The 26898-nt window shown below is 38.0% G+C and overlaps 1 protein-coding gene across 1 annotated transcript in view; it reads left to right on the top strand.

The window, feature by feature from the left end:
• SDK1 (sidekick cell adhesion molecule 1) overlaps positions 1 to 26898 on the top strand; it is a 1142665-nt gene that overhangs the window by 894806 nt on the left and 220961 nt on the right. The window contains 2 exon segments of the mRNA XM_043999243.1: positions 14619 to 14810; positions 20065 to 20186. Coding sequence (XP_043855178.1) covers positions 14619 to 14810; positions 20065 to 20186 — 314 coding nt within the window.

The raw sequence follows: 26898 nt of genomic DNA, 5'->3' as shown, positions 1-26898 counted from the left end.
TTAGGGTACAAATTATCTAAATAACTAAACTCAGTTCTTCACTTTGAGCCCTTAGGATTCTAGGTATATGCCAGTTTTATTGAGCGGGTCAGAAGAGTTCCATCTGGTTTCCTCTCCTTTTATTCTCTATGACCAGTCTGATATACAGCTAGAAACAAGGAAAGTAGAGCAACCACACCCTCATTGGCTGTCTATCATGCAACAGATGCAGCTAAGGTAACTCAACATGGCTTTCAATTGTGAAGTTACAGGCAGTTCCCAACTTGCAAACAGGTTGTGTTCCAAAAATTAATGTTTAAATCAGATGTTTGGAACTTGGCACATGTTTCCCCATAGAAACAGGCTTATGTGCAGGGTAATAAAATTCCTGAGCTAGTTCACAAGAGATTATTTAACCCATAATGTACCTGAAGCCTAGTACTAACAATACTAGAGACACTGAGTACCATGCATATTTCCATGGAGAGATGCATTGAATGGAAAAATCCAGGAAGATATATTCACTCCAACCCACACACGCCTGAAGCTGTGGTAGTGAGAAGTGTCTCCTTTTTTTTGTTTTTTGTTTTTTGTTTTTTTTAGTGAGGCAATTGGGGTTAAGTGACTTGCCCAGGGTCACACAGCTAGTAAGTGTGTGTTAAGTATCTGAGGCCGGATTTGAACTCAGGTACTCCTGACTCCAGGGCTGGTGCTCTATCCACTGCGCCACCTAGCTGCCCCAATTTAATTTTTTTTTGGCGGGGTAAAGGGGGTTAAGTGACTTGCCCAGGGTCACACAGCTAGTAAGTGTCAAGTGTCTCAGGCCAGATTTGAATTCAGGTACTCCTGAATCCAGAGCTCATGCTTTATCCACTGCATCACCTAGCTGCCCCGAAGTGTCTCCTTTTTTACCTAATATTTCCCTACCAGGTAAGCAGTGGAACTTTCCATTCTGAGTCAGTGGTGATAGTTCCAATGAATGGGATTAAGGACACCATGAGGGGAGTCAAGAGGGAGAGTAAGAGGCAAACCCCTGGATACCAGGTAGTTAAGTCTCCTGCAAGTGTAAACTCTTTTGTCTTTGTCTTAACTTTTTTGAGCCTCAGTTTTCATGTCTGTAAAACTGGGAAAATAATAAACTCCCTAACAATTAAAGCTGTCTAAATGTAGGGTGGACTAATTCAAGGTTACTAGTGAAATTCTTTCTCTCTAGAGGACCTCAAGGAAATATATAGTCTTCGGTGAAATGAGGGCAGGACAATTTTTCCCTTTTTGTTTGGTATTCCTAGTTCCTATCACAGTGCTTTGTCCATGATGACCATCTAGTAAATGCTTGTTAACTTGAAAACTGGATGACTACTTAGGGGGATGTTGTAGAGAGAATGTATGTTCAGGTATGGGTATATCATTTAAGGTCCTTAACTAAGTCTAACATTCTATATGACACTTGTGCTGCCTTCCTCAATAGATCTATAGCCTTAAAGTGCTGTAGAAATGATAAGCCTGAAAACACATGTTCTGGGGAAAATGAGGCAAATAAGGCTTTCAATCATGTGTTTTTTGTGACATGTAAAGCAGATTTGGGATATTTGGGATAATAGTACTATCTGGAATGGCCTGTATTGAGAAAGCTCTTAAATATTTTGGTTTGGTGAAGAAAACAAATAAATAGATCTGTTTAAATATGTAAATTATTATTGTGGGTCCTGAAGTGCCTCTATGATCACCTCCTTTTGTTTCTTCTGCTCCATAAGGATGGGGTGGGCCCAAGAGCTTTCCATTCCATAGCTACCACCTCTTGTTTCTAACCAGGGTTTACTTCCTTTTCTCTTCAATTATAGAGCAGAATACTCTAGAATATTCCTGGTAGTTTTCATTTGGGGATCTTGTTAAGGAGATTGTAAATTACAGTATATGAGTGGAGAAAAGGATGTTTATACAAGAGATATGAAAGTAGAATGACAAGTAACCAATTGTATTTTTGGTGTGAGTGACAGTGAGTTGAGGATAATGAAGAGGTTGTGAATCAAGGGGAGTAAGAGAATAGTAGTATCCTTGAAAGCAATGGAGAAATTAGAGGAAAATGGAGTGTTATGGAGGAGGGAGATAATGATTTCCATTAATACATATGTTGAATTTGAGATGCCTACAGTACATCCAGTTTGAGAAGTCCAAATGGCAGTTAGTGATATAGAATTGAGGTTTAGGAGAAAGACTAGTGTTGGATGTACACCTCTAAACTCTTGGGAGTTTAGATATGTGGAGGAAAAAGAAAATGGACCAGAAAAGAGTCTTGGGGTACACCTATACTTAGTGGGCATGATATTGATGAAGAATCTATAAAGGATACTGAGAAGGAGCAGTCAGAATGGTAAATGGCATACAGAAAAAGAACTGATGGTATCTGAATATAGATTGAAGTATAATTTTTTTGTTAGTTCCTCTTTCTAAAGTTTTTTTGTCTGTTATGTTTTGCATGATTGCACATTTATAACATATTGAATTGCTTGAGTTTTTAAGGGGGAAATGGGGAGGGAGAGAGGAAAAGAATTTGGAACACAATTTTTTAAAAAATCGATGTGAAAATTTGTTTTTACATGTAACTTGGGAGAAATTCTAAATAAAGGTAGATGGCAAACTAAGTGAGATCAATGTCACAAAAACCTATTGAACAGAGAATATCTAGGAGGAAAGAGCATTGTCAGATGCTGCGGAGAGGCCAAAAAATGCTGAGAAATTAGAAAAGGCCATTGGGTCCAGCAATTAAAAGATCAGTGGTAATTTTGGAGAGATTAATTACAACTCAATAATGATGTTGGAGGACAGATTGCAAAGGGTTAAGGACTGAGGGAGAGTATAAGAAATGTAGGGGCAGCTAGGTGGCGGGGGCAGCTAGGTGGCGCAGTGGATAGAGCACTGGCCTTGGAGTCAGGAGTACCTGAGTTCAAATCCAGCCTCAGACACTTAACACTTACTAGCTGTGTGACCTTGGGCAAGTCACTTAACCCTAATTGCCTCACTAAAAAAAAAAAAAAAGAAAAGAAATGTAGGTACCTTGTGGAGAAAGCTTTCTCGAGAACACATTAGATAAGAATGGCAAGATGATAGCTAGAAGGGATGGTTGAATCGAGTGAGGGTTTTTTAAGGATGGGGTAGACATAATTATCTTTGTAGTCAGCAAATATGAACCAGTAAATAAGGGGAGATTGAAAGAGAGAGAGGAGATAATAGCAGGGAAAATGTATTAGAAGACACAGTAGGGGATGAGATCCAGGGTACATGGTAAGGGCCTGGACTTGGCAAGGAGAAGGGAAATCTTCATCTGAGATTGGAGTGAAAGGCTTGAAGAGGATGAGAATGTTTGAATAACTACTGTAGAGCATGGGATAATGCATTAATTTGAAAAGAGTGGAATGATTGCCTTGAAATTGTTGCAGTTGCCATTATTATTGTTGTTGGTGAGCCATTCAGTTGTGGCTGACTCTTGTTGACCCCATGGACCACAGCAGTTCAGGCCCTTCTATCCTCCATTATCTCTCAAAGTCTGTCCAAGTTCATGCTCTTTGTTTCCATGATATTATCTATCAATCTCGTCCTCTGCCCTTCCCTTTTCCTTTTGCCATTAATCTTTCCTAACATGAGGGTCTTTTCCAATAGTCCTATCTTCTCATCATATGTCCAAAGTATTTTTTTTGGTAAGGCAATTGGGGTTAAGTGACTTGCCCAGGGTCACACAACTAGTAAGTGTCAAGTGTCTGAGGCTGGATTTGAACTCAGGTCCTCCTGAATCCAGGGCCAGTACTCTATCCACTGCACCACCTAACTGCCCCATGTCCAAAGTATTTGACCTTCCAGTGAAGAGCCTGAATTAATTTTTTAAAATATTGACTGATTTGATGTCCTTACTGTCCAAGACACTCAAAAGTCTTCTTCAGCACCATAATCTGAAAGTGGCAACTCTGCAGCACTCAGCTTTCCTTATGGTTCAGCTCTCACAGGCTACACTGCTACTGGAAAAATCATAACTTTGACTATGCAGACTTTCGAAAGGTGATATCACTGCTTTTTAGTGTGCTGTCCAGATTTGCCATAGCTTTCCTTCCAAGGAACAAGGATCTTTTAATTTCATGACTGCAGTTGTCATCTGCAATGATCTTTGAGCCCCAAAATATGAAATATGACAATGCTTCCATTTCTTCTCCATTTGCCGGGAAGTGATGGGACCAATTGTGGAGATCTTAGGTTTTTTATGATGTTAAGTTCCAAGCAAGCTTTTATACTCTCTTCTTTTATCCTCATCAAGAGGATTCTTAATTTTTCTTCACTTTCTGCCATCAGAGTGGCATTGTCTATGTATCTGAGAGTGTTGAAATTTCTCCTGGTAATCTTAATTCCAGCTTTTGATTCACCCAGCCCAGCATTTCATATAGCAGTTAAATAAATAAGATGATAATATGCAGACTTGTCATACTCCTTTTCCAATCTTAAACCAATCAGTTATTCCATGTTCAGTTCTAAATGTTGCTTCTTGGTTCACATACAGATTCCTCAGGATACAGGTAAGATGATCTAGTTACTCCCATCTCTTTGAGGACTTGCCATATTTTGTTGTGATCCACATAATCAAATACTTTAGTATAGTCAATGAAGCAGAAGTAGATGTTTTTTCTGGAACTCCCTTGCTTTCTCTATAATCCAGCAAATGTTGACAATTGGGTCTCTAGTTCCTCCACCTCTTTGAAAATCAGGCTGCTTTTCTGGTGATTCTCTGTTCACATATTGTTGATGCCTAGCTAGCAGAATCTTAAACATAACTTTGATGGCACGTGTAAAGAGAGCAATTGATTGCGAATTGGAACATCTATTGTCATTCCCCTTCCTTAGGATTGGGACACAAATTGATCTTTTCCAATCCATAGTCACTATTGACATGTTGAGCACAGTACTTTAACAGCATCACTTTTAGGATTTTAAATAGTTTAGGTGGAATTCTATCACCTCCATTTGCTTTATTGTTAGCCATGCTTCCTAAGGCCAACTTGATTTCATTCTCCAGGATGTCTAACTCTGGATCAGTAACCACACCGTCATGGTTATGGGTGATGTTGAGATCTTTCTTGTATTATTCTTTTGTGTATTCTTGCCAACTCTTCTTAATCTCTTTTGCTTCTGTTAAGACTTCCATGAGCCGAATGGGCAGATGAGAACAATTTGTTCCAACAGCCACGAAAGCAGCTGAAGCAGGTGTTGTCGAGCACTTAGTTTTGTCAGACATTGAAGTCTCCAAGGTTATCCACTATATCCTGAGCCACTGCCAGTCATATTAACTTTTGTCTTGCCATTGGACTTTGATGACTCTGGAAAAGAGAGTGAAGCTGATGACTTCACACAGCTCTGCCTCTTTCAATTCAATTCAATTCACACACTAGTCAAGTCATCACCTCATGATGTCACTGATCCTCTTCAAAAACAAGGGATGAATAATACCCCTTTTATCATTTTAATACTCTACATGGGGTTTACTTGGCAAAGATACTGGAGTGGTTTGGCATTTCCTTCTCTACTGGATCATCTTTTTTCAGAACTCTCCACCATGACCCTGCAGAGAATAGCTCATAGTTTCATTGAGCTATGCAAGTTCCCTCTGGCACAACAAGGCAGTGATACCAGAGGGGCCTTGATATTATAAAACATAAATTTGTAGTGGACCCAATCAGCATGGTTTTGTTATTTCTTCTAGCTCCATCCAGCAACATTTTAATAAAAATAAAGCAGGTGGGTGGTAGGAATAATCCAGGGTTGGGGTTTGACAAAACATGATTAGTGATAGGGATAAGGGGTTGAAAGATTCCATTGTAGAAAATAATAGAGTTGAAATGGGTTACCAAGTGGAAAGGGAGATGTGTATAGTCAGTATAGGGGAGATGGTCTAGGAAAGAATTGAGGGGTGGAGGGAATGGAGGTCACAGTAAAGATGAAGAACAGGGTTAGGGCTTATGAGGCATAAATATGGAATGATAAAACATTATGATCTGTGATTATAGAGGTGATAATTGAACCTGGGGATATTGCTGGCTTACCCAAGAAATTGAGTATAGAGACAGAAGAGAAGGAGACTGAGGTTAGAAACTTTGAGCAGACAACCAAACAGAGATTTAGAAGAGGAGGACAAACCAGCCAAAGTGATGGAACTGTTAGACAGGCAGGAGAACTTCCTTGTTTTCTTAAAATATAGTCTCTGTCCTAAAGAAAAATAAGTTCCAAATAAGAAACAAGATGTTAAAACCAAATTCTTTCTGTATCCCAAAACCTGATTCTTCTCCTGATGTCCCTCTCTTTGATGATGACATCACTATTACCTTAGTAGGTACCCAGGCTCAAGATTTTAGAGTCATCTTGGACTCTTTCTTCATCCTCATCCCTTACATCCATGCAATTGCAAAATCCTTGTTCATTCTACTTCCATAATCTCTCTCATATAAATTCTCTTCTTTCTATTCCCATTGCTACCACCCTAGGTCAGGCCCTCATTACCCTTTGCCTGGACTATGATATCCATTCCATCCGATCCATTTAAGCACTGCTGTTTATTTAATCTTTCTAGTCATGTTATTCCCTGCCATAAAAATCCTCAGTGTCTCCTCATTGCTTACAAAATAAAGCCTTGTTTCTAACGGGGGTTTCTGTTTTCTTACTTTCTTGAAGGGGTTCTTGGAATGAAGGGAGGAGATAGGAGGGAGAGAAGACAGATATCCATTTGAAATAGAATTTAACTAAAACAACAACAACAACAAAAACCAAAATAAAGTCCAGCTCCTTTTCATGGCATTTAGTGTCTTCCATGACCTGATTCCAACTTAACCTTTGCAGCCATTATTCTTCATATTACTTGTGTTTGTGAATAACTGTACTGAACTACCAGCTGTTTCTCACACATGATTTGCATTTTCTACCTTCATTATTTTCCCCATACCTCTCCTTCCATCTCATATGCCCTTCCTTCTGACCCATTTCACAATCCAAACCATTCTTTAAGGACCAGCTCAAAAGTCACCTCCTGCAGGCAAGCTCAGATTCTCCTAACCCAAAGCAGAAATGAAATTTCCCTCCCTTGCACCTTGTAACTTTCTTATGTCTGTAACCGATTGTATTTTGCATGATAGTTCTTTATGTTGATGCCTAATCTTCCTTCCTAGGTAGTAAGCTCCTTGAGGACAGGTCTTTCTTTCATCCTCAGGCCTTAACACAGCATCTTAAATACAGCAAACACTCAGTAGATGTTTGTTGAATTTAAATTTAAGACATACTTTTTAGAAAGAAACTAAGTGGGCAGCTAGATAGTGCAGTGGATAAAGCACCGGCCCTGGATTCAGGAGAACCTGAGTTCAAATCTGGCCTCAGACACTTGACACTTACTAGCTGTGTGACCCTGGGCAAGTCACTTAACCCAAATTGCCCTGCAAAAACAAAAACAATACTTGGAGGCAGCTAGATGGCTCAACACTTATTAACTGTGTGACCCTGGGCAAGTTACTTCACCCTCAATGCCCTGCAAAAACAAAAAAAAAAAAGAAGAAAAAAGAAACTAAGCTAAAATCAAGTGTGAGAAAAACTACTGTCCAAAAGTGAGAGACATACCAGGCTCAAAGGTCTTTTGTGATTGCTTGTTGTTTGTCCTTTGTTCCCAAAGAGGACCATGACATCGGGGTGATGTCATGACTTGCACTGAATTGGATTTAAGTGAGGGAGGGCTGTGCAAGTTCACCAAACTCACCCTCTCCTCCAGAGCCAACTGGAGATGGCCCTGGATGTTTAAGGTAATTGAGGTTAAGTAACTTGCCCAGGGTCATACAACTAGTGAGTGACTGAGGTGAGAATTGAACTCATGTCCTCCCAACTTCAGGGCCAGTTCTCTATTCACTGGGCCAGCTAACTGCCCCCTTGTGACTGCTAAAGCTCTTCTGAAGGAGATTTGAAACTCAATGAATATAGTGCTGTTTGTTTTGGCTTGTGTTTTTAAGCAAAATGGTGGGGGATCCCTTCTTCTGCCTGGAGATGAAGAATAGAAAGAAAATTCACTGTGACTAGCAGTGGATTGATGAGGTATTTCAGATAGTTTAGCTGAATGAAGTTTATCTGAACAGCTACTCTTCTCTCTACAAGCCAACAGGAAGCTCTGACTTGAAAGCTAAGGGGGTCTGGGGATAGTACCTTAGGGACCAATTCTTTGAAATGAATTAAAGCCATACTTACTACTGATTTCAGAGGGAAGAAAGTTTGAATGAGACCTATATTTGATTCATAATGTCAGTAGAATCTACTTTTAGGTTTCACATATAAACAAAATATAAGCTAAATTTCCCTCATAGTTTTAGTCTCGAAGAACTATCATTTTTTTTTAAATCAAGAAATAAATACACATTTGTTCCTCACTAATGTAGCCACCTGCCCTGCCCTTTCAGAAAAGGCAGCATGTTTTATTCCTATTTAGAGTAACAAGAATAATCCACGGGCAGGATCATTTGATATGAGCAAACCTTTTATTGCTAAACAGCCGTTGTCATTACTTCCAATTTATGATCACCTGGGTTTTTTTAAGTAGCTAATAGAATTTAATGAACTCATTACAAGATTTTATTTAAATAAATACCTTTCGTTTCAAGCAAAATCTGTTGTTTATGATGGCACTGTTTGTACTCTCTGATATAGAAAGGAATGCTAGTATTACAAAATGTGGCATTCTCCCACAGAAGGCTTGGTTGCATTGCTATTCCTATCTTGGAGCATTATGTTGTCTTAGAGATTGACTTCAGGTCAACTTTATCCTATCTACCTTGTAGTTGTATGTGTGTGTGTGTGTGTGTGTGTGTGTGTTTGCCCATATGCGTGTATATTTCACATATTTGTTGTCTTCCTTCATAGAATGTGAGCTCCTTGTTAGTAAAGATTGTTTTCATACTTATCTTTGTAGTCCCAGCACCTAGTACAATACCTAGTATGTAATGGGAACTTAATAAATTCTTTTCTTTTCTTTTCTTTTTTTTTTTGTGGGGCAATGAGGGCTAAGTGACTTGCCCAGGGTCACACAGCTAGTAAGTGTCAAGTGTCTGAGGCCGGATTTGAACTCAGTTCCTCCTGAATCCAGGGCTGGTGCTCTATCCACTGCTCCACCTAGCTGCCCCGGGAATTTAATAAATTCTTATTGATTAACAGACTAATTGACATGATACAAAACCAAACCAAACAACAACAACAAATTACTTGAAAAGTTCCCTCTGTCCTCAAGGACTTTCCATTCTATAGCTCTTAAAGTAGAAATGCTGCTTGCTTAGTTTTTTCTTTGTTTTTCCTCCTCTCTCATCTTCTCCTATTCAGACTATTCTCTAGCTCTCAAGTTAAATAATTTCACCTTAAAGGTGGTGGGGCAGCAATGAAGTAATTCCTGGCCATATTTATTTTGTTATAGCTGTGCAAGAGAAAGGTCCTGGAGAGGGACAGGACTACACCATTGTGATTATTTCATTAGCCTCTGTTCAACCATGCTTCAGGAACCTCTCTTCCCCAAAGGAATGTAATAATTAGTAGCCTGTTCCCAATAAGGCAAGCCATAATGCATTGGCTGTAGTAGAATGCTGCTCTGTTGGTGACAGATTGGCATCTCTAAGAATGACTTGGACTACCAATGGACCGTGACAGTCCCACCAAACAGGTTTATTTCATGCCAAAGGTTCAAGTGTTTCCTAAAGAGATGCACCCAAAAATAAAACCTATTTTAGTGAGAGAAACAAGAACCCAAGGCTCCAATTCCAGGAAAATTTTATTCCATCGGATGATCCTTTTGAGACTTCCTATCAAAGCTGTGTGTTGCTATGAATGGCAACTGCTGGAATTGTTTGATAGACCGATTAGCTTGGTGTTGTATACAATGCTGCTTTAAGGTCTAAATATCTGGGAAGAAGCTACTATTTTACTAGCTTTGGTTCATAGATATCATTCACTGTGATTTCTTTTAATTCTGGGTCCAGAATGAGAGAAAGGCACAAAGAAGGGGGAAAAGAGCCAGCCTTCTTAGTAAATTACCCAGGGCTCTCATTGTAAATTTCAGTATCTTCCTCTCTCCCTCTGTAAACTCTGATTTATGAGGGCCAGGATATAGACAGACAGTTTGTGATTGGATGTACTGCTCTCTTGTAGAGAATTTACTTCAGATCAACAGAAAATTATTTCTGAAACTCCTCTGGTCGTTAGTCTCCGTTAGGCAGCCGTTTATGGAGAAGGTAGAGTGCCAATGCAGAAGGAAGGGTCTGTGGCACCTTCCCTCCTCTTGCTTACATTAGAGCCAGATGAAACATTTGCTGTCCAGACTGATTGGACTCCACCAGACACATCCCTGGAAAAGTTGCCTATAAAATAGAGAACATCTTTCCTCACCACATGGACCAAAGTTCTGCCCATCTGTGTTATGACTAGACTTTAGCTGCAATTTTTATTAAATATTCTTGGTCCAGCTCATTCAACTCAATTTTGTTTTTATTTATCCTAGCCTGATTATATCGGGTTTTATTGGCATCTCCATGGTTATCCTTAAGATTTTTAGTATATCATTTTATCAGTTTTTATGCCAATAGATCATAACCATTCTATACTAAATCGCTGTAACTAGAGTATTTACTAAATGCTGCCACTGTGCTCTTGCTCCAGGTCAGTATTTTCAACCAATGCCACCATTTTGTGTGCATTTTTATCGTGAATGGTTTTGAGCAGCTAAAGTTAACTACCACATAGGTTCAACATTATGTAACACTGGGTTTTTATGCCTTTGGAATAGGCTTGGCAACATTAATATTAAATTCTGAACCATTAAGAGAATTGGTTCAGATAATGCATAGTTGATCCTTCCAAGCTTGTCCATACATATAAAAAATGTTTCACAATAGTTATTTAGAAGACTTCTATTTACCCTTGAGCATCAACAATATAAAATTGATCCCAAGTCACTGAATGATTGAATATGAAAGAACTAAATAAAACATAATGTTATTAGCTTATAGACCTTGAATATTATGTTGAGCTATAGGAGTTTAACAACTCCAAGTGTCAGATGGATAGGTGATTTGGGTAAGAGATGTTGGCAATAGCCACAGGATAGAGGAGAAAATGGATACTGCAATCCAGAGTAAGCGTAAAGATTAGTAATGGAATGGTTGGTCCACTTACATGCATGTACAAGCATGGACAGGCTGGACTGGAGGCCAGAATTACAAGTTGACAAGTCAAATACCACATAGAGGTAGAGCTGGCCAGCAAGCTCAAGCTAATTCCTATAGGAAGCCTTTCCTTATCTCCTAAATCAGAGGTATCAAACACCCTATCCATGGATTTCGTAAGGCCCACAAGACTCTCCAGTGCTACCTAAAATGTAAGTGGGAAACATTTAACATCATAAATAAAATAAAACAAAGATAATGTTAACCTGTGGTTTTCTAAATTAATATGTGGTGAGCAGGGATCCTTATTTATGATTGAGTGCCCCACCCTGTCTGTTTGAGTTTGATACTACAGCTCTAAATGTTAAGTCCCTTCTCCCTTCACACAACTACTTTGTCTTTACTTTGTATATATTTACATTCATTTCATGATGGAACTAGAATAATTCATACAGCCTGATCCAATGCAAATTCATGTTACCTTATGTGAACCGGACCCTCACCACAGCAAGACAAGCCTTTTCCTTCTAATTGATTTGCTCTCCTACTTCCTATAGAGACCATTTTAGATCTTTACTTCTCTCTTTGAGTCTCTCATACCATTTCTTCTCTCTTAGCTGAAGATCTGGACCTATACTTTATTATTCTTTTGAAGGCATTCAGAGTTCAGGGCCTTGCCTGGGGTTAAACATGCATGTGTGGGGCTGAATTTGAACTCAGATCCTCCTGACTCCAGGGCCAGTGCTCTACCCACTGCTCCATGTGACTGCCCCTGGCCCTATACTTTTTCAAGAAAATAGAGACCATTCACCATGAATTCCCCCTTCCTCCCATCCCTTCTTCTCAAAGCTCTTTCATTCTCCTTCATTCATCCTTCATTCTCTCTTCTTTTACTCTAGTTTTTGGTAAGAAGTAACTCTTCTCGCCAAGATCATCTTCTCTACATGTACCCTTCATCCCATTCCCTTTTTTCTCCACAGCAGATTGCCCCCACAATCATCAAATCTGTTTAATCTTAAATGTCTCCCTATATCTTCATTCCTCCTCTACTATTTGCAAAGATGCCCATCTTCTTTATCCTGAATTTTTTATTATATCCTACAATCTCTTCAAACTAATATATTATATCTCTTTTCCAAAGTTGTCTATGCCTATGTCTTTCATATTCTTTCCTCACACTCACTTCTAATATTTGCTCCACTCTGGATTTTCATAGCTTTGCTCTTTCTTGGTTCTGCTTCTGCCTTTGTGACCACTCTATCTCAATCTGCTTTTCTGATTCATCTTCCATATCACATCCTATAACTTTGGGTGTACCTTAAGGTTCTATTTTTGGGCCCTCTTCTATTTTTCTCTGCAGTCTCACTTGGTGATTTAATCACTTCTCATGGGTTCAATAATCATCTCAAATCAGATGATTTCTAGATTTCTATATATAGTCATAGATTCTCTCCCAAGTGCCATAAGCAATTTTCTATTATATTTTTAAAACTGGATGTTTCATAGGCATCTAAAATTCAACTTGTCCAAAACTTAACTCATCTTTTCCCCCCAAACCCAATTCTATTTCAAACTTACCTATTTCTGTCAAGGACACCTAGACAGTTCCCCAGGTTCCCAACCTTGGAGTTATATTTGAATCTTCATTCTTCCTCACAAGACATAATCTAATGAGTTGCCAAATCTTGTTGTTCCTACCTTTACAACATCATTCCTAGTTACCCCCTTTTCTTTATTCATATAGCCAGTGTCTTAATTCTGACACTCCTGTCTCATCTGAACTTTTACAATACCCTCTAAGTTAGTCTCTCTTCCTCCTTCTTCTCCTCCTCGCCACCATTTCGTTTTTCTCCAATCTAATGTCCACCCAACTTCCAAAAATGATTTTCCCAAAGTGCAAATCTATCCATGTCACTCGCCTAACCAAAAAAATTCCAGTGGCTCCTTATTACCTCTAGGATCAAATATAAGCTGCTCTGATTGTCTTTGAAAGCCCTTTATGACCTGGCCCCAACCTCCATTTCTAGCTGAATTATACGGTACTCCCCCTCTTGAACCCTATGATCCAGTCATACTGGCCTTTTAGTAAGTGGACCTTGACATCTAGAATAAACAACCCTTAGCCCTACCTGCCTTTATTTTACTACTGTCCCAGGGGGAGCTAATCCCTAACAGGATTGCATAGAAAGGCAATTGAAATCAGATGCAACGGGAAAGGACTGTAGCTGTTTCTGACAGCAGTTCCTGACATTTAATCTATTTTTTTTCTTCTTAAAGCTATTAAGAATTAGTCTACACTGGCCTTGGAGTCAGGAGTACCTGAGTTCAAATCCAGCCTCAGACACTTAACACTTACTAGCTGTGTGACCCTGGGCAAGTCACTTAACCCTCATTGCCTGCAAAACAAAACAAAACAAGAATTAGTCTAGCTGTATAGTGTGCTCCCATTTCTTGGTGTCTGCATGGTGTGTTAATGTCTATAACCATTTTCATTATTTCCATCTCAAAGAAATGGCACTTGTGGAAATTAAAATGCCTGATAATTTTTCAGCATCAAGATAATTGCCTAAGAGTAAGAAAAATATATATTCTTGGGTTTTTTTTTCCCCCTTCAACTTTGTCCATCCTAGGTCTTTTCATCATTGTCTCTATCATCAAGTGATATTTTTAAAGCTTCCTTGTGTGTGGTGATGTATTAAACTTTCTTATAAAAGGTTTTGATTTAAGAGCCACATAGGCCTTTTTTCCTCTGAACCCAAATCATAAAGATATCTGGAGTCAAGTAAATTGTGAGTGTCAGGCTATTTGATGGAATGGGGGATATAGGAGATTAAAATTACACTAGAAAATAGAAAGGGAAAAAGCAAAACAACAAAAAAATATGCAAAACCAGAAGCAAAATTAATTAAAACAAAAAACCCCAGACTTTTAAAAGTAAAACATTTAAATTTTTTTAGAAATTTAGAAATGATAAATAATTGTGACCATTTGAGGTAAGGGAAGATAAAAAGGGCAAAATATGTAATTCCTTTTGTTGTTGTTCAGCCATTTCTGTCATGGCGGAATCTTTATGATCCCATTTGGGGTTTTCTTAGTAGTTTGCCATTTCCTTCTCCCGCTCATTTTACAGATGAGGAAACTGAGGCAAACAGAGTTGTTACTTGCCCAGGGTCACACACTTAGTAAGTATCTGAGAACATATTTGAATTAAGGAAGATGAGTCTTCCTGACTCCAGGCCTGACACTCTATCCACTGCAACACCTTTAGACCAACTGTAATGGTATGGGAAAGCCTAGGACAACTGTCCAAGTACCAAAGGTAAATTGGTATTGGACCCATTAAAATATTTTGAAAGCAAATCCAGGAACTTGAAGCAAAAAATAAGCATGAGATGATTGTGATTATCGAGATGTTTTGTCATTGCTTTCTAGGTTATCAAATTTCCTGGGAGGTATACAGTAGAAATGACTCTCGTCTTACACTTACTTTAAATAATACAACCCATGAATATAAAATTAAAGGATTGTCATCTCTCACCACCTATACCATTGAAGTGGCAGCTGTCACAGCAACAGGAATTGGACTGGTGACCTCATCCACAATTTCTTCTGGAGTTCCACCAGGTTAGTGAAATTTCACCATCATAGTCTTTCAACTTTCAGACACATATATTCATTGTAGTACAATTATAACAATTTGTATCATTTATGTAGCTTTGTTTCCCTAAAATAACTGTATGAAGAGGATTAATATTGCCTTACTCTGATCCTTTGGGTGGAGCAGTAGAACAGAAATAGTTAAAGTGAAGTGGGCATGATTTCAACCAGACAAAAAGGAAATCATTATTTTATGGTTCTAAAATACTAAAACAGATTTTTTTTTTAATCCTGACAAAAGCCAAAATCTAAATAGGTGTAATGACCAATTTTGGTCTAGAAGAACAGATAATGAAACAAACTTTTCTGGACAGATGTAATGAGATACAGGTCCAGAATGTTGTGTTTGCTCTCAGACACGGTTTCTATGTCAGTTGTTTTTAATGTAACATTTTCTTTTATACAAGGGAGGATTCCAGAATGAGAAGTGTCCTGGGAAATGAGCATGATGTAAAAATGAACATCATTGGTAAAAAGGAAACATCTAACAGGGTAACTGTTATGTTGTGGATGGGAATTTTTTTTTTGGAAGGATACTGATGTAGAGATAAGATCATTCCAGGGATGTGCACAATTAAAGACTACTCCATTCACATCTCTTTTCCAACCACCTCTCCCTCCCCACCCTCCTCAAACACCCCTCCCAGGATCATGCAAATCCTTTCATCTTGATCCTTTCCCCTGCAGGAATCACAAACCACAATCAAAACAATTTTGCCATGGTTCATAACTGGGCTGTGTCAATATTCTCTTTTAGTGCACCAGTTGCAATCGCTATAGCTTTGTGTTTTATATGCTTGGTACATGGTAGGAACTTAATAAATGTTTTTTCATTCACTCATTTGTTCATTTATGAGTAGCCATAGTCAGGGAAGAAAGAAAAACCCTGGTGCCCTTCATCGCCTCACCCTGGACTCAAGGTCTCAGTAGACTACTGGTATTTGATCTCCCCACCTCAAGTCTCTCTTCAATTTTCTAATTGAGCTTTTCTAACCAAAGGTCTCAACATGTCATCCACCCTCATTCAATAAACTAATGGTTCCCTATTACCTCCAAGACCAAATATAAAATGTTCTTTTTGGCTTTTAAAGCTCTTCATAACCTCATCCCTTTCTATCTTTCCAGTCTTCTTACACCTTACTCTTCTCCATAAACTCTACAATCCAATGACACTGACCTCCTTGCTGTTCCTTGAATAAGACATTCCATCTCCAGAATCTGGGCTTTTTTATGGGCTGTCTCCTATGCCTGCATCTCTCAGTTTCCAGCCTTCCCAGGCTTCCTTCATGTCTCAGCTAAAATTCCATATTCTATAAGAAGCCTTTCCTGGCCTTCATAACCATATTACCTTCCTTCTTAGAATATCTGCAATGTATCCTGTTCACATCTTATTTTTTCATAGTTGTTTAAATATTATATCCCTGATTAGACTATAAGTTCCTAGAGAACAGGGACTATTTCTTGTCTTTCTTTGTATCCCCATGGTTTAGCATAGTGTCTGTCACACAGTAGGCATAAATGCTTATTGATTGACTGGTCAACTTCCTGGTAATGATCCTCTCCAAATTTGCCCATGCAAGTAATCAGAAGATAGATAAACAGCCTCTCACTGAGCCTACACTAGAAATGTTTCCAGCTCAGCAGAGCTTTCTGGAGGTTGTCTCCTTTGGTATAACCTTAGAGAACCAAGGGTCACCTCTGTGCCACAATAAAGGATGAGGGGCTTTAGTAGAAGGTAAATTACTATTATTGTTAACATAATGATGATTTAGATTTCAGACTGCTTGTGCATAACATTTTTAGAAAAATGAAATAAACCTGCATATGTATTGTATAGTTATAGGTACAACCCTGGCAAGGGGCAAGAAAATGAACTAGCTGACCTCTGGAAAACCCTTTCATCCCTTTATTTCTGTGATTATACCAGGCAATACACCTGGTGATGCACAGAATAGAGAATTATATGAGGAAATGAGGCACAACTATATTAAATAAATGGTTGATAACCATGGTTAAGGAAGGCTATTGAATTGCTATTACTGTATTTTCCGGGTAGATCACCTGAAACTGAAGGGAGGTCATAAAATGCCATTGCATATTGTAGTAATTGGATTAAAGCAAAAGTCATATGATGCTGATGTCACTAGATTCCGTTTGGTAAGCTTGAAATCTATATCCATTTAAGGGATGAAGAGTATTTTAAAGAACCAGAAGCTCTGAGAAATGTAGAGAAAAATTTTCCAAAAGAATCGCTCTTCCTTTGATTTAAATATTTTCTGTGCAAAATTCATTAAAATTGGATGTGACAAGAACCCTTGAAATCTTGTCATCCCTACATACACCAATATTGAACAATGACCAAAGCCATGTTATTGTTCCCAGGTGGAGGCTCCTTTTAAATATCCCCAGGAATGAGAAATTGAGGAACTGTTCCCCAGACATGTTGCTATCTGATAGCTTTTTCTGCTACATAAATTGATTGCATTTTCTTTTTCTTAATTCTACCCCATTTCCTTGTGTCAGGTTCTTTTACATTATGCATTCTTTTCCTCAATTACTTTTAAGGTTTCTAAAACTATAATTTTTAAAAATCTTTCATTTTAAAGTCATAAGTAACTCCAGATAAGATATTAACTATTTAAAGGAGCCTTGTGTCATAGAACTTCTGTTATATGTTAGTCCTAGATCAAAAATATCTGCAGATATCAGGAATCACAACCCATGCTCATCTTCCCCTAGTTTTATTGTTGGAGAAAACAGACAAGTGTGCAAATGATCTAAGCATCTACCTGAATTTGGTTGTCCTGGCAACAGGACCCAGGAAGCTCCAGGCTCAAATACTGGACATTTGTTTGCATCTTTTTTAATACTTAGTTTTTATTGTATTTTTCTCATTTACATGTATTTTTTGGGTTTTTTTTGTTTTTTTTGTTTTTTAGTGAGGCAATTGGGGTTAAGTGACTTGCCCAGGGTCACACAGCTAGTAAGTGTTAAGTGTCTGAGGCCGGATTTGAACTCAGGTACTCCTGACTCCAGGGCCGGTGCTCTATCCACTGCGCCATCTAGCTGCCCCTCTCATTTACATGTAAAGAAAAAATTTTAACATTAATTTTTTAAAAAAATATTGAGTTTTGGGGCAGCTAGGTGGCACAGTGAAAATAAAGCACTGGCCTTGGATTCAGGAGGACCTGAGTTCAAATCTGGTCTCAGACACTTACACTTACTAGCTGTGTGACCCTGGGCAAGTCACTTAACCCTCATTGCCCCGAAAAAAAAAAATGAGGCCTTTATCAGAGAAACTTGTAATTTTTCCCTGGTTTCCTACTTTCCTTCAAATCTTGGCTGCATTGGTTTTACTTGTGCAAAAGATTGTTAATTTGATATAATAAATATCCATTTTACTTGCCTTGATCTTCTCTATCTCTTCTTTAGTTATAAATTCTTCCCTTATCCATAAATTAGACAGGTAAAATATTCCATGTTCTCCAAATACACTTATGATATCACTTTATTATGTCTAAATAATGTATCCATTTTGATCTTATCTTGGGATATGGTGCGAGATATTGCTAATTTCAGCCAAACTACTTTCCAGTTTTTGCAACAGTTTTTGTCACATAGTGAGTTCTTGTCCCCAAATCTTGAATCTTTCAGTTTATCAAACACTCGATTACTACAGTCATTTACTACTATGTATTATGTACCTAATCTATTTCGCTAGTCCACTACTCCCTCTCTTAGCAAGTATGAGATTGTTTTCATGATTATTGCTTTGTAGTATAGCCTGAAATTTGGTACTTCTAAGTCACCTTCCTTCGTATTTTTTACACTGATTCTCCTGATACTCTTAACCCTTTCTTCTACCAGATGAATTTTGCTATTATTTTTCTAACTCTATAAAATAATTTTTGGTAATTGGATTGGAATAGTACTGAATAAGTAAATGAACTTATGTAGAATTGTAATTTTATTAAATTGGCCAAGCCTATCCATGAACAATTAATGTTTCTCCAATTGTTTAGGTCTGACTTTGAGTGAAAAATGATTTGTAATTGTGTTCATATAACTCCTGGGTTTGTGTTGGCAGGTAAGATCCCAAGTATGTTATATTGTCTGCAGTTATTTTAAATGGGATTTCCCTTACTGTCTCTTTGTGGTGGACTTTGTTGGTAATATATATAAATGCTGATGAATTATATGGGTTTATTTTATATCCTGCAACTTTGCTGAAGTTGTTAATTGTTTCAGCCAGTTTTTTAGTTGATTCTCCAAGTATACCATTGTATCATCTGAAAAAAATAATAGTTTTGTTTCATCATTGCCTATTCTAATTTCTTCAATTTCTTTTTCTTCAGGGGTGGGGGGCTTATTTATATATACCCAGTATTTCTAGAACAATATTGAATAATAGTAGTGATGATGGGCATCCTTGCTTCACCCCTGATCTTGTTGGGAAGGTTTCTAGTTTATCCCCATTACAAATAATAGGTCCGGGGCAACTAGGTTGCTCAGTGGATAGAGCCCTGGATTCAGGAAGACCTGAGTTCAAATCTGGCCTCAGACACTTTATACACTTACTAGCTGTGTGACCCTGGGCAATTCACTTAACCCCAATTGCCTCACCAAAAACAAACAAATAATAGCTGCTATTTATATCTTGTCTTGGAAACCATGCTTGATCAAGTGTTCTGCTACCCTTGCTTCCACCCCATTCATATTGCCTAGGCAGAATTATAAGACTACAGGTGCAGTGTGCAACAACTGAGGAATCAGAAAGTTATATTTTTCATTAATTCATACCTACCCCCCATTTTTAAGAACTTCCTATCTACAAGATACCATGCTAGGCACTATGGAAAGAAAATTAAGGCATGTCCTCTGCTCTGTCCCTTCCCCCTCAAGAAGTTTATAATCTTCAAAATCATATTAACACAAACTTCAAATACTAATACCTCAGGTTAAGTGGGGCTTTGGGTGACTACCATATACTATATAGCTAGGATCTCACTTTCATCATACAAACCATTACCCCTTGACGTTGTTTATAAAGTTTCACTCTTTCTGATTCTTATTAGCAAATTGTTGATTTTGTTTAAGTAGGTATTTTGAAGATGTTTCTTGCAGAAATAATGAATACCACCATGGACTTATATAATACATATATAGACCTGGGACATGACAGCTTAAATTTCTGTCTTTTCCCCCTCTCTTCCATCTTCAGAACTTCCTGGAGCCCCTTCCAATTTGGTGATTTCCAATATCAGTCCTCGATCAGCAACACTTCAGTTCCGGCCTGGTTATGATGGGAAAACCTCTATTTCCAGATGGATAGTGGAAGGACAGGTATGTATTAAATTTAAAATGAAATATAAAATGGTCCTGATTAATAATACTTGGCATTGTAAAGAAGAAGAAAGACCAGGTTCTATAATATATAGGTTTAAGAAGCAAGGTCCTATTTCTTAAAGTCAAGAGGAAAAATAACTAAATTTTAAAATGCTTCCCTACATTTCTAAGATCTCTTGGTTTCTTCAGTCTTTTAATTGAGCAACCTAATTCTGCTTTTCCTTTTTGTACCATATGCTCCATTCCTCTTATCCTGTCTCCTTTTTGTTCCTGTTTGTATCTTATTAGCTACAGAAAAAATCATTAGTAAAGAATGTAGGTATCTTACATGTTTGTGGAGTACTTTGGGTAGGAAGACACTGCTATGATTCTCCACCAATCCCACACTAACTAAACCAGCCCAGAGAACTAATCCAACATGGCCCCGTACATTTATTTCATTTTTCCTACTAATGTGTAGCTGTGGGATTTATTTTTGGTCCCATATCCTAAGTAACTGTTAAATTCTCTCATGTAGATTAAATATTACTTATAAGTTTTAAATGATAAATAAGGAAAAATGGTCAAATCAGACAAGGAAAAATTAGTACTAGTTTTATTTTTTGACAAAAGAAGAGGAAAAAAGATGAAAAACTAAAGGAGGAGAAGGACTACAACCATTCTTATATCCTCAACAGTTTCTTTCTGTACTAGAAATTTGGTTATCTCTGTCAATGAAGAAGGGCTATGACTTGAGGTCTATTTGAGTTTTGTAACATTGATTCTGTGGAAATTCATCACACAGAATTAGAAAATCAAGGAAATTATTCGGTGTACTATCCTGAGAAGATTTGTGTTAATGGAATTCTTCTGGGAACATATGAAAGATTTGTTCCTTAGCTGCTCAGATCTTGCTATAGTCATGGTGAGGTGTGAAGAGCAGATGTTTGTGTATCCAATCAGTCAAAAAACAAATATTCATCATATATTGGTCTGTGCTCAGCATTTTTCTAAGCAGTCTTTCGAAATAGTTCATGTCATGGTTCTTACCTTCAAGAGGTTTCTAATCTAGTTGAGAGGTATATTTGCTGATGCCAGTGTGAGGTGCAAGTAGCAAGAGATACAGAGGTCCATCTTTCTGAGAGAGGAAAATTTTGAGAAATCAGGGCATCAACTATTTGCCTCTCTCAAGAAGTTGATGTTATATTACCTCTGAATTTCCATTTGTTTCCTACCTTGCTGCCACAAGCAAAGTAGTTAAAGAGTTGCCCAGCTAATTTGTGAAATTATGATGAAAGCCAAAGGGAAATTACTATTTGTTTTACATTCTCTTTACAACAATTTTTGTCGCAAAAAAAAAAAATGAATTATCCTTGCAGTGTTGTATAAGTTGAGACTATTTAAGAGAAGACAAAAACGAATGATATTATGTATGAGGTTCACCCTTCCCTGGTGAACTTTCATCTTAAAAAGAAGATTCATTTTAAAATCTCACTAGATCAAAATGACAGCCTCTTTCTCCAGCATCTTTGGGAGTATTAATATCAGTCAAAAGGGGAAATATAGGATAAGTTGCCATATATTACATCATACAAGGGTTTGTATAATAAATGCATTATAAAATTCTATAGTGTGCCAAGGTATCTAGTAGAGGCCTTTATATGCATACTTGATTAATTCTTTTTTCCCTGTAGTTATAATATGTTCCCTTTTCATTTCTGTCTGCTTCATGAAAGATTTATATTTTATATCCTCCAATATCTGGGTTAAATTTATCAATAGACTGTCATTCCATTTTAATTGTGTTGACATCTATTCTTTTTAATGAGCAAGTTGAACTAGTTTTCAATCATGTGCTCATTTATCATGAAAAATCTAATGGTTTTATCTGATGAACATCATCAGCAGTATCCAAGAGTACATTGTGACATGCAAACCTGGTAGCTTGTCTCACTCCTAGCAAACAGAAACTTTTAAGACTCCAGTCAGCTTGGAGCTTCTCAAATGACTCTCCTTGCCTTTTCTTCTACAATACTGTCAATCCCATGGAACATGTAAATGAGGCCACGTTATAACCATGCCCTTATGGTTCTTCCAACATCTAATTTCTCCTGAAATGAAAATGAGGTAGAATTGTGCTAGACCAGGTTTCATGTTATAGTGTAGTCTGGTGGGAACAGGACAGGACACAGAGTCTGAGAGGCCCAGCTTCTAGTCTGGACCTCAGTCAAGTCACCTTTTTTCTCTGGGCCTCAGTTCAACTATCTACAAAGTCAGGGGATTGAACTAGGTAGGTACCTTCCAGTATTGATACTCCATGAATGCAATGAGGGTTCAGAGTATAGTGCATTGAAAAGACTTGCAATAACAATATTCCCAGAATAAAGTTTCCTTTTTTGGTCCACTTAATCCAGGTTTTTAGCCACTTTTTCATCATAGAAAAGTCTTCTTTACATTTTGACCAGTTCTTGGAAGTGCACCAGAAATATTTTGCTACTTAGTTTTATCTTTGGTGAATTATAGAAGAAAAAAAATTCCAAGTAACAGGAAGCACTCTGTTGAAAGTCAAAGTGAGAAGCTGACTCTTATCTGAATTGTGTATGTATATGTTTGGGAGCTCGGGGTAAGGGGAAAAGAAGCTTTGAAAAGATATTTTTTTATTCTCTGATGTCCTTCTAAATTAGTAACCTTTGGCTCTTTAGTAAGTAACATACCTTTTCCCACCTTTGTACAGCTAAAGGATTAGACTCAACTATTAAGACATCTTCATTTGCCATTTATAGTTGCCTGCTTCAGTACCTTGGCAAACCCCTGCAGCTTACAACCATTTGCTATGTTGTAATAGCCAGAATAGCATTCAACCTTCAGAAGAAACAGCTCTGAACAGGATTTTCTCTAATGAAGACGTTAGTAGTAATGCTTTGTGTACAAGTAAAACTGTTTCCATTCTAAAAATGCAAAAACAAAAACAAACCAAATGGGAAAAAAAGAAAAAAAAGAAAAGGCCCACACCATTTAATGCTTATTTGTGCGTAATGGGAGTATCCATTTTCTTTAAAGGGACTGTTTTAGAGTGTGTTAAAGTGCTAATAAAATAATCCTCGCGTCTGTTTAGTACAGGTCCCTCTGTAACTAAGGAATATGGGAAATGGAGCACTGAGAATGGTCACTGTGAGGCATCCACATGTAAGCTATTTTAATGAGCTCAGGGTACCCTGGGGGTCTTCTGTTTACCTTGGCACATTCCCACACGAAGTCAAAGACTTAGGGTAACTTTGGCTTCTGTCTTATGGACTTTATATAGCAATCATAGGAGTTTAGATTTAGAACTGCTGGGGACCTTGGAGCTTATGTTGTTTATCCCCCTGATAGGGAGAATGGAGGCCCAGAAGAATAACAGGATCACAGATTCTCAACTGAAAGGCACTTCAGAAGCAATCTAGTCCAACTCCCCTCACTTTATGGATAAGGAAACTGAGGCCCAGAGATATCAGTAGTGGAAGAGACATAATTTTGACCCAAGACCTGTGATTCTGAATCCAATATTCTCTTAGATCTTACCTTGTTAACTGAAGATCTTAGATTTCGTTTCAGTTCTCAGGTATCTAGAATATATGTTCAATAATATATTATGACATATAATTGAACTGAGATGATATTATGTTTCCCTAACATGTCCTTTCTTCAAGGACTCTCACAATCAATTTCTACTTGAGCTTAGTTCCAGGGAAATATTTTGTCTTTGCAGACCTCTTACTTGCCAGATAATAAAAACTGTAACCAAATGACCCCCCCACCCCGCTTTTGTCTTAAGTGCCAAAAAACTCAGAGTCAAATAAATACATTAAATAGCTTAATATTCTCAATTCAGAGCCTGATAGCATATATTCCTTCTACTCCTCTTATATGGACTCTGTTCTTTTTTTTATCATTACATTTTTAGTTTTCACTAGATTTCTATTGGTAAACACCTGCAAATCCTTTTGGAAGGAGACAACACACAAATAAATTGGGATGAAATGTCCCTTAAACTTTTTTATATTTTCCCTCTTATGTTCTTTTCCCTGGTGTTCTCTTCAAATTACAAGGGGAGGGTACTTTAACAAAAAAAGAGGTAGATTGTCTACTCAATTCAATAAACGTTTATTTGCCTCCAACTATGTGCAAGGCACTGGCAACACAAAGATGAAATAAGACATGGTTCCTTTACTCAAAGAAATTGAGATCTAATTGGAGAAATCAGATGACATCACATTTGACAAGAATAAAAGGCAGAATGCAAAAAGTGCAAAGGAGTGGCCCTACCACTGGATTCTGAGATATTTGTGATTGAGTTCCCTTCCAGCTGAGTGAAGCAAGGAAGACTTCATGGAGGAGATGACACCTGAATGAATCCTTGAAGGGAGGGAGAGATATCAACCAGTGCAGTTGGATAAAGGAATATTCATTCCAGTTAAGGAAGATGGTCTGAGCAAAGGCAGGGAGATAAGAGAAAAGGAAGGACTAGAATCCAGGGGAAGAGATTAGTTTAGTGTGGCTAGAATGTAGAGAGCCTATGAAGGGGAGTAGTATGAGATTGATTTTGAAATATCAAGATAAAACATTAATAAATCAATAAAGCATTCTTTAACTCTCTCTCTTTTTTTTTTAAAGTGAGGCAGTTGGGGTTAAGTGACTTGCCCAGGGTCACACAGCTAGTAAGTGTTAAGTGTCTGAGGCCGGATTTGAACTCAGGTACTCCTGACTCCAAGGCCGGTGCTCTATCCACTGCACCACCTAGCTGCCCCAATTCTTTAACTCTTAATCATCTTTCTAGGACACATTAATTGAGAATCCTAGCATTGCTATATTTAGAATCTACTCAATTTAAATACTAAAATACAAAATTTAATATGCCCAAAACAAAATTCACTATCTTTTCCCCTAAACAACCTCCCCTACACACACACACACACACACACACACATACACATGCACACACGCACACACAAGCACACACCTTGCCTATTACTCCAGAGGGTAACATCATTATCCCAGTTCCTCAGGCCCACAGTCTAGGAGTCATCCTGGATTCCTCACTATCTTTTATGCCCTATATCCTAAGCTGTTGCCAGAGCCTATGGATTTCATCTTTTCAATATCTTTCAATTTGTGCTGCCTTCTCTCTTATGACACTGCCACCACTTTGGTGGAGGTGCATGTCACCTCATGCTTCGATGACTACAATAGCCCGCTGGTGGGTCTTCCTATCTTTAGTCTTTCCCTATTCTCCAGTCACTCAAGTGATCTTCCTAAAGTACAGATGTGATCATGTCATACCCATCCTCCCCCTACTCCAGTAGTTCTCTATTGCCTCAAGGATTAAATACAAAATGCTCTCTTTGGCATTCAAATACCTTTATAACCTATCCCCCTCCTTCCTTCCCATTCCTCTTGAACCTCACACACATACTTTTTTTTTTTTTTAGTGAGGCGATTGGGGTTAAGTGACTTCCCCAAGGTCACACAGCTAGTAAGTGTTAAGTGTTTGAGGCCGTATTTGAACTCAGGTACTCCTGACTCCAGGGCCAGTGCTCTATCCACTGCCCACCTAGCTGCCCCGTACACATACTTTTTGATCTAGTAACACTGGCCTCCTGGCTGTTCCAGGAATAAGACATTCCATCTATCGGCTCCCTTTGGCTCTTTCCCATGTCTGGAATGCTCTCCCTCCTCCATTTCAACAACTGATCTCCCTAGCTTCAAGTCCCAACTAAAATTCCGCCTCCTACAGGAAGTCTTACCTAACACCTCTTAATTCTAGTGCCTTCTCTCTGTTAATTATTTCCTATTTATTCTATATTTGACTTGTTTTGTATATATTTGTTTGCATGTTGTCTCCACCACTAGATTATAAGTTCCTTGAAGGCAGGGACTGTCTTTTTTTTTTTTAAATTTTTTTTTTTTTTTTTGCGGGGCAATGAGGGTCAAGTGATTTGCCCAGGGTCACACAGCTAGTGTCAAGAATCTGAGGCCAGATTTGAACTCGGATCCTTCTGAATCCAGGGCCGGTGCTTTATCCACTGCGCCACCTAGCTGCCCCTAGGGACTGTCTTTTGACTCTTTTTGTATCCTCAGTGCTTACTACAATGCCTGACACATAGTTGGCACTTAACGTTTATTGAATTGAATACTGTCCAAAAAATAATAATAATAATAATAATGAATTGAATACTGAAAAAAGGCATGGTTCAGAGATTCTCAATCTTTCCATCATTTAATGGTTTTCATATTTATATAAAAATTATTTTTTTAAAAAATCACAATGTGAACTCAAAGCCAAGCTTTGAGTTAGAGGCAACATCATGAGGTAGCTAATCCTGGAGTCAAGAAGACCTAAGTTCAAATCTTGGCTCCAACACATTTTGTGTGATTTGGGGTCAGTCACTTAAACCCTGAAACTTGGTTTTCTTATCTTCAGTGAGAGAATTAGACTAAATGGACTCTAAGTTTCCTTCTAGTTCAAAATCTAGGATCCTGCGATCTTATGAGTTATCAGTAGTTCACAGGCAGATGAGAATAATTTGTAACAATGGCCATGAGCACTCAGAACTCAGCCAGGCATTGAGGATGCACTGCTTCCTGGTCATCACCGGTCATCTTGACTTTTGTCCTGCAACTGGGCTTCAATGACTCTGGAAGAGAGAGTGGGGCTTATGATTGTGTGCCACTCTCACTTAAATTCAATTAA

This window comes from Dromiciops gliroides, chromosome 1 (assembly GCF_019393635.1).
Source record: "Dromiciops gliroides isolate mDroGli1 chromosome 1, mDroGli1.pri, whole genome shotgun sequence".
Taxonomy (NCBI): Eukaryota; Metazoa; Chordata; class Mammalia; order Microbiotheria; family Microbiotheriidae; genus Dromiciops; species Dromiciops gliroides.
This window is presented reverse-complemented; position numbering and strand designations above follow the sequence as displayed.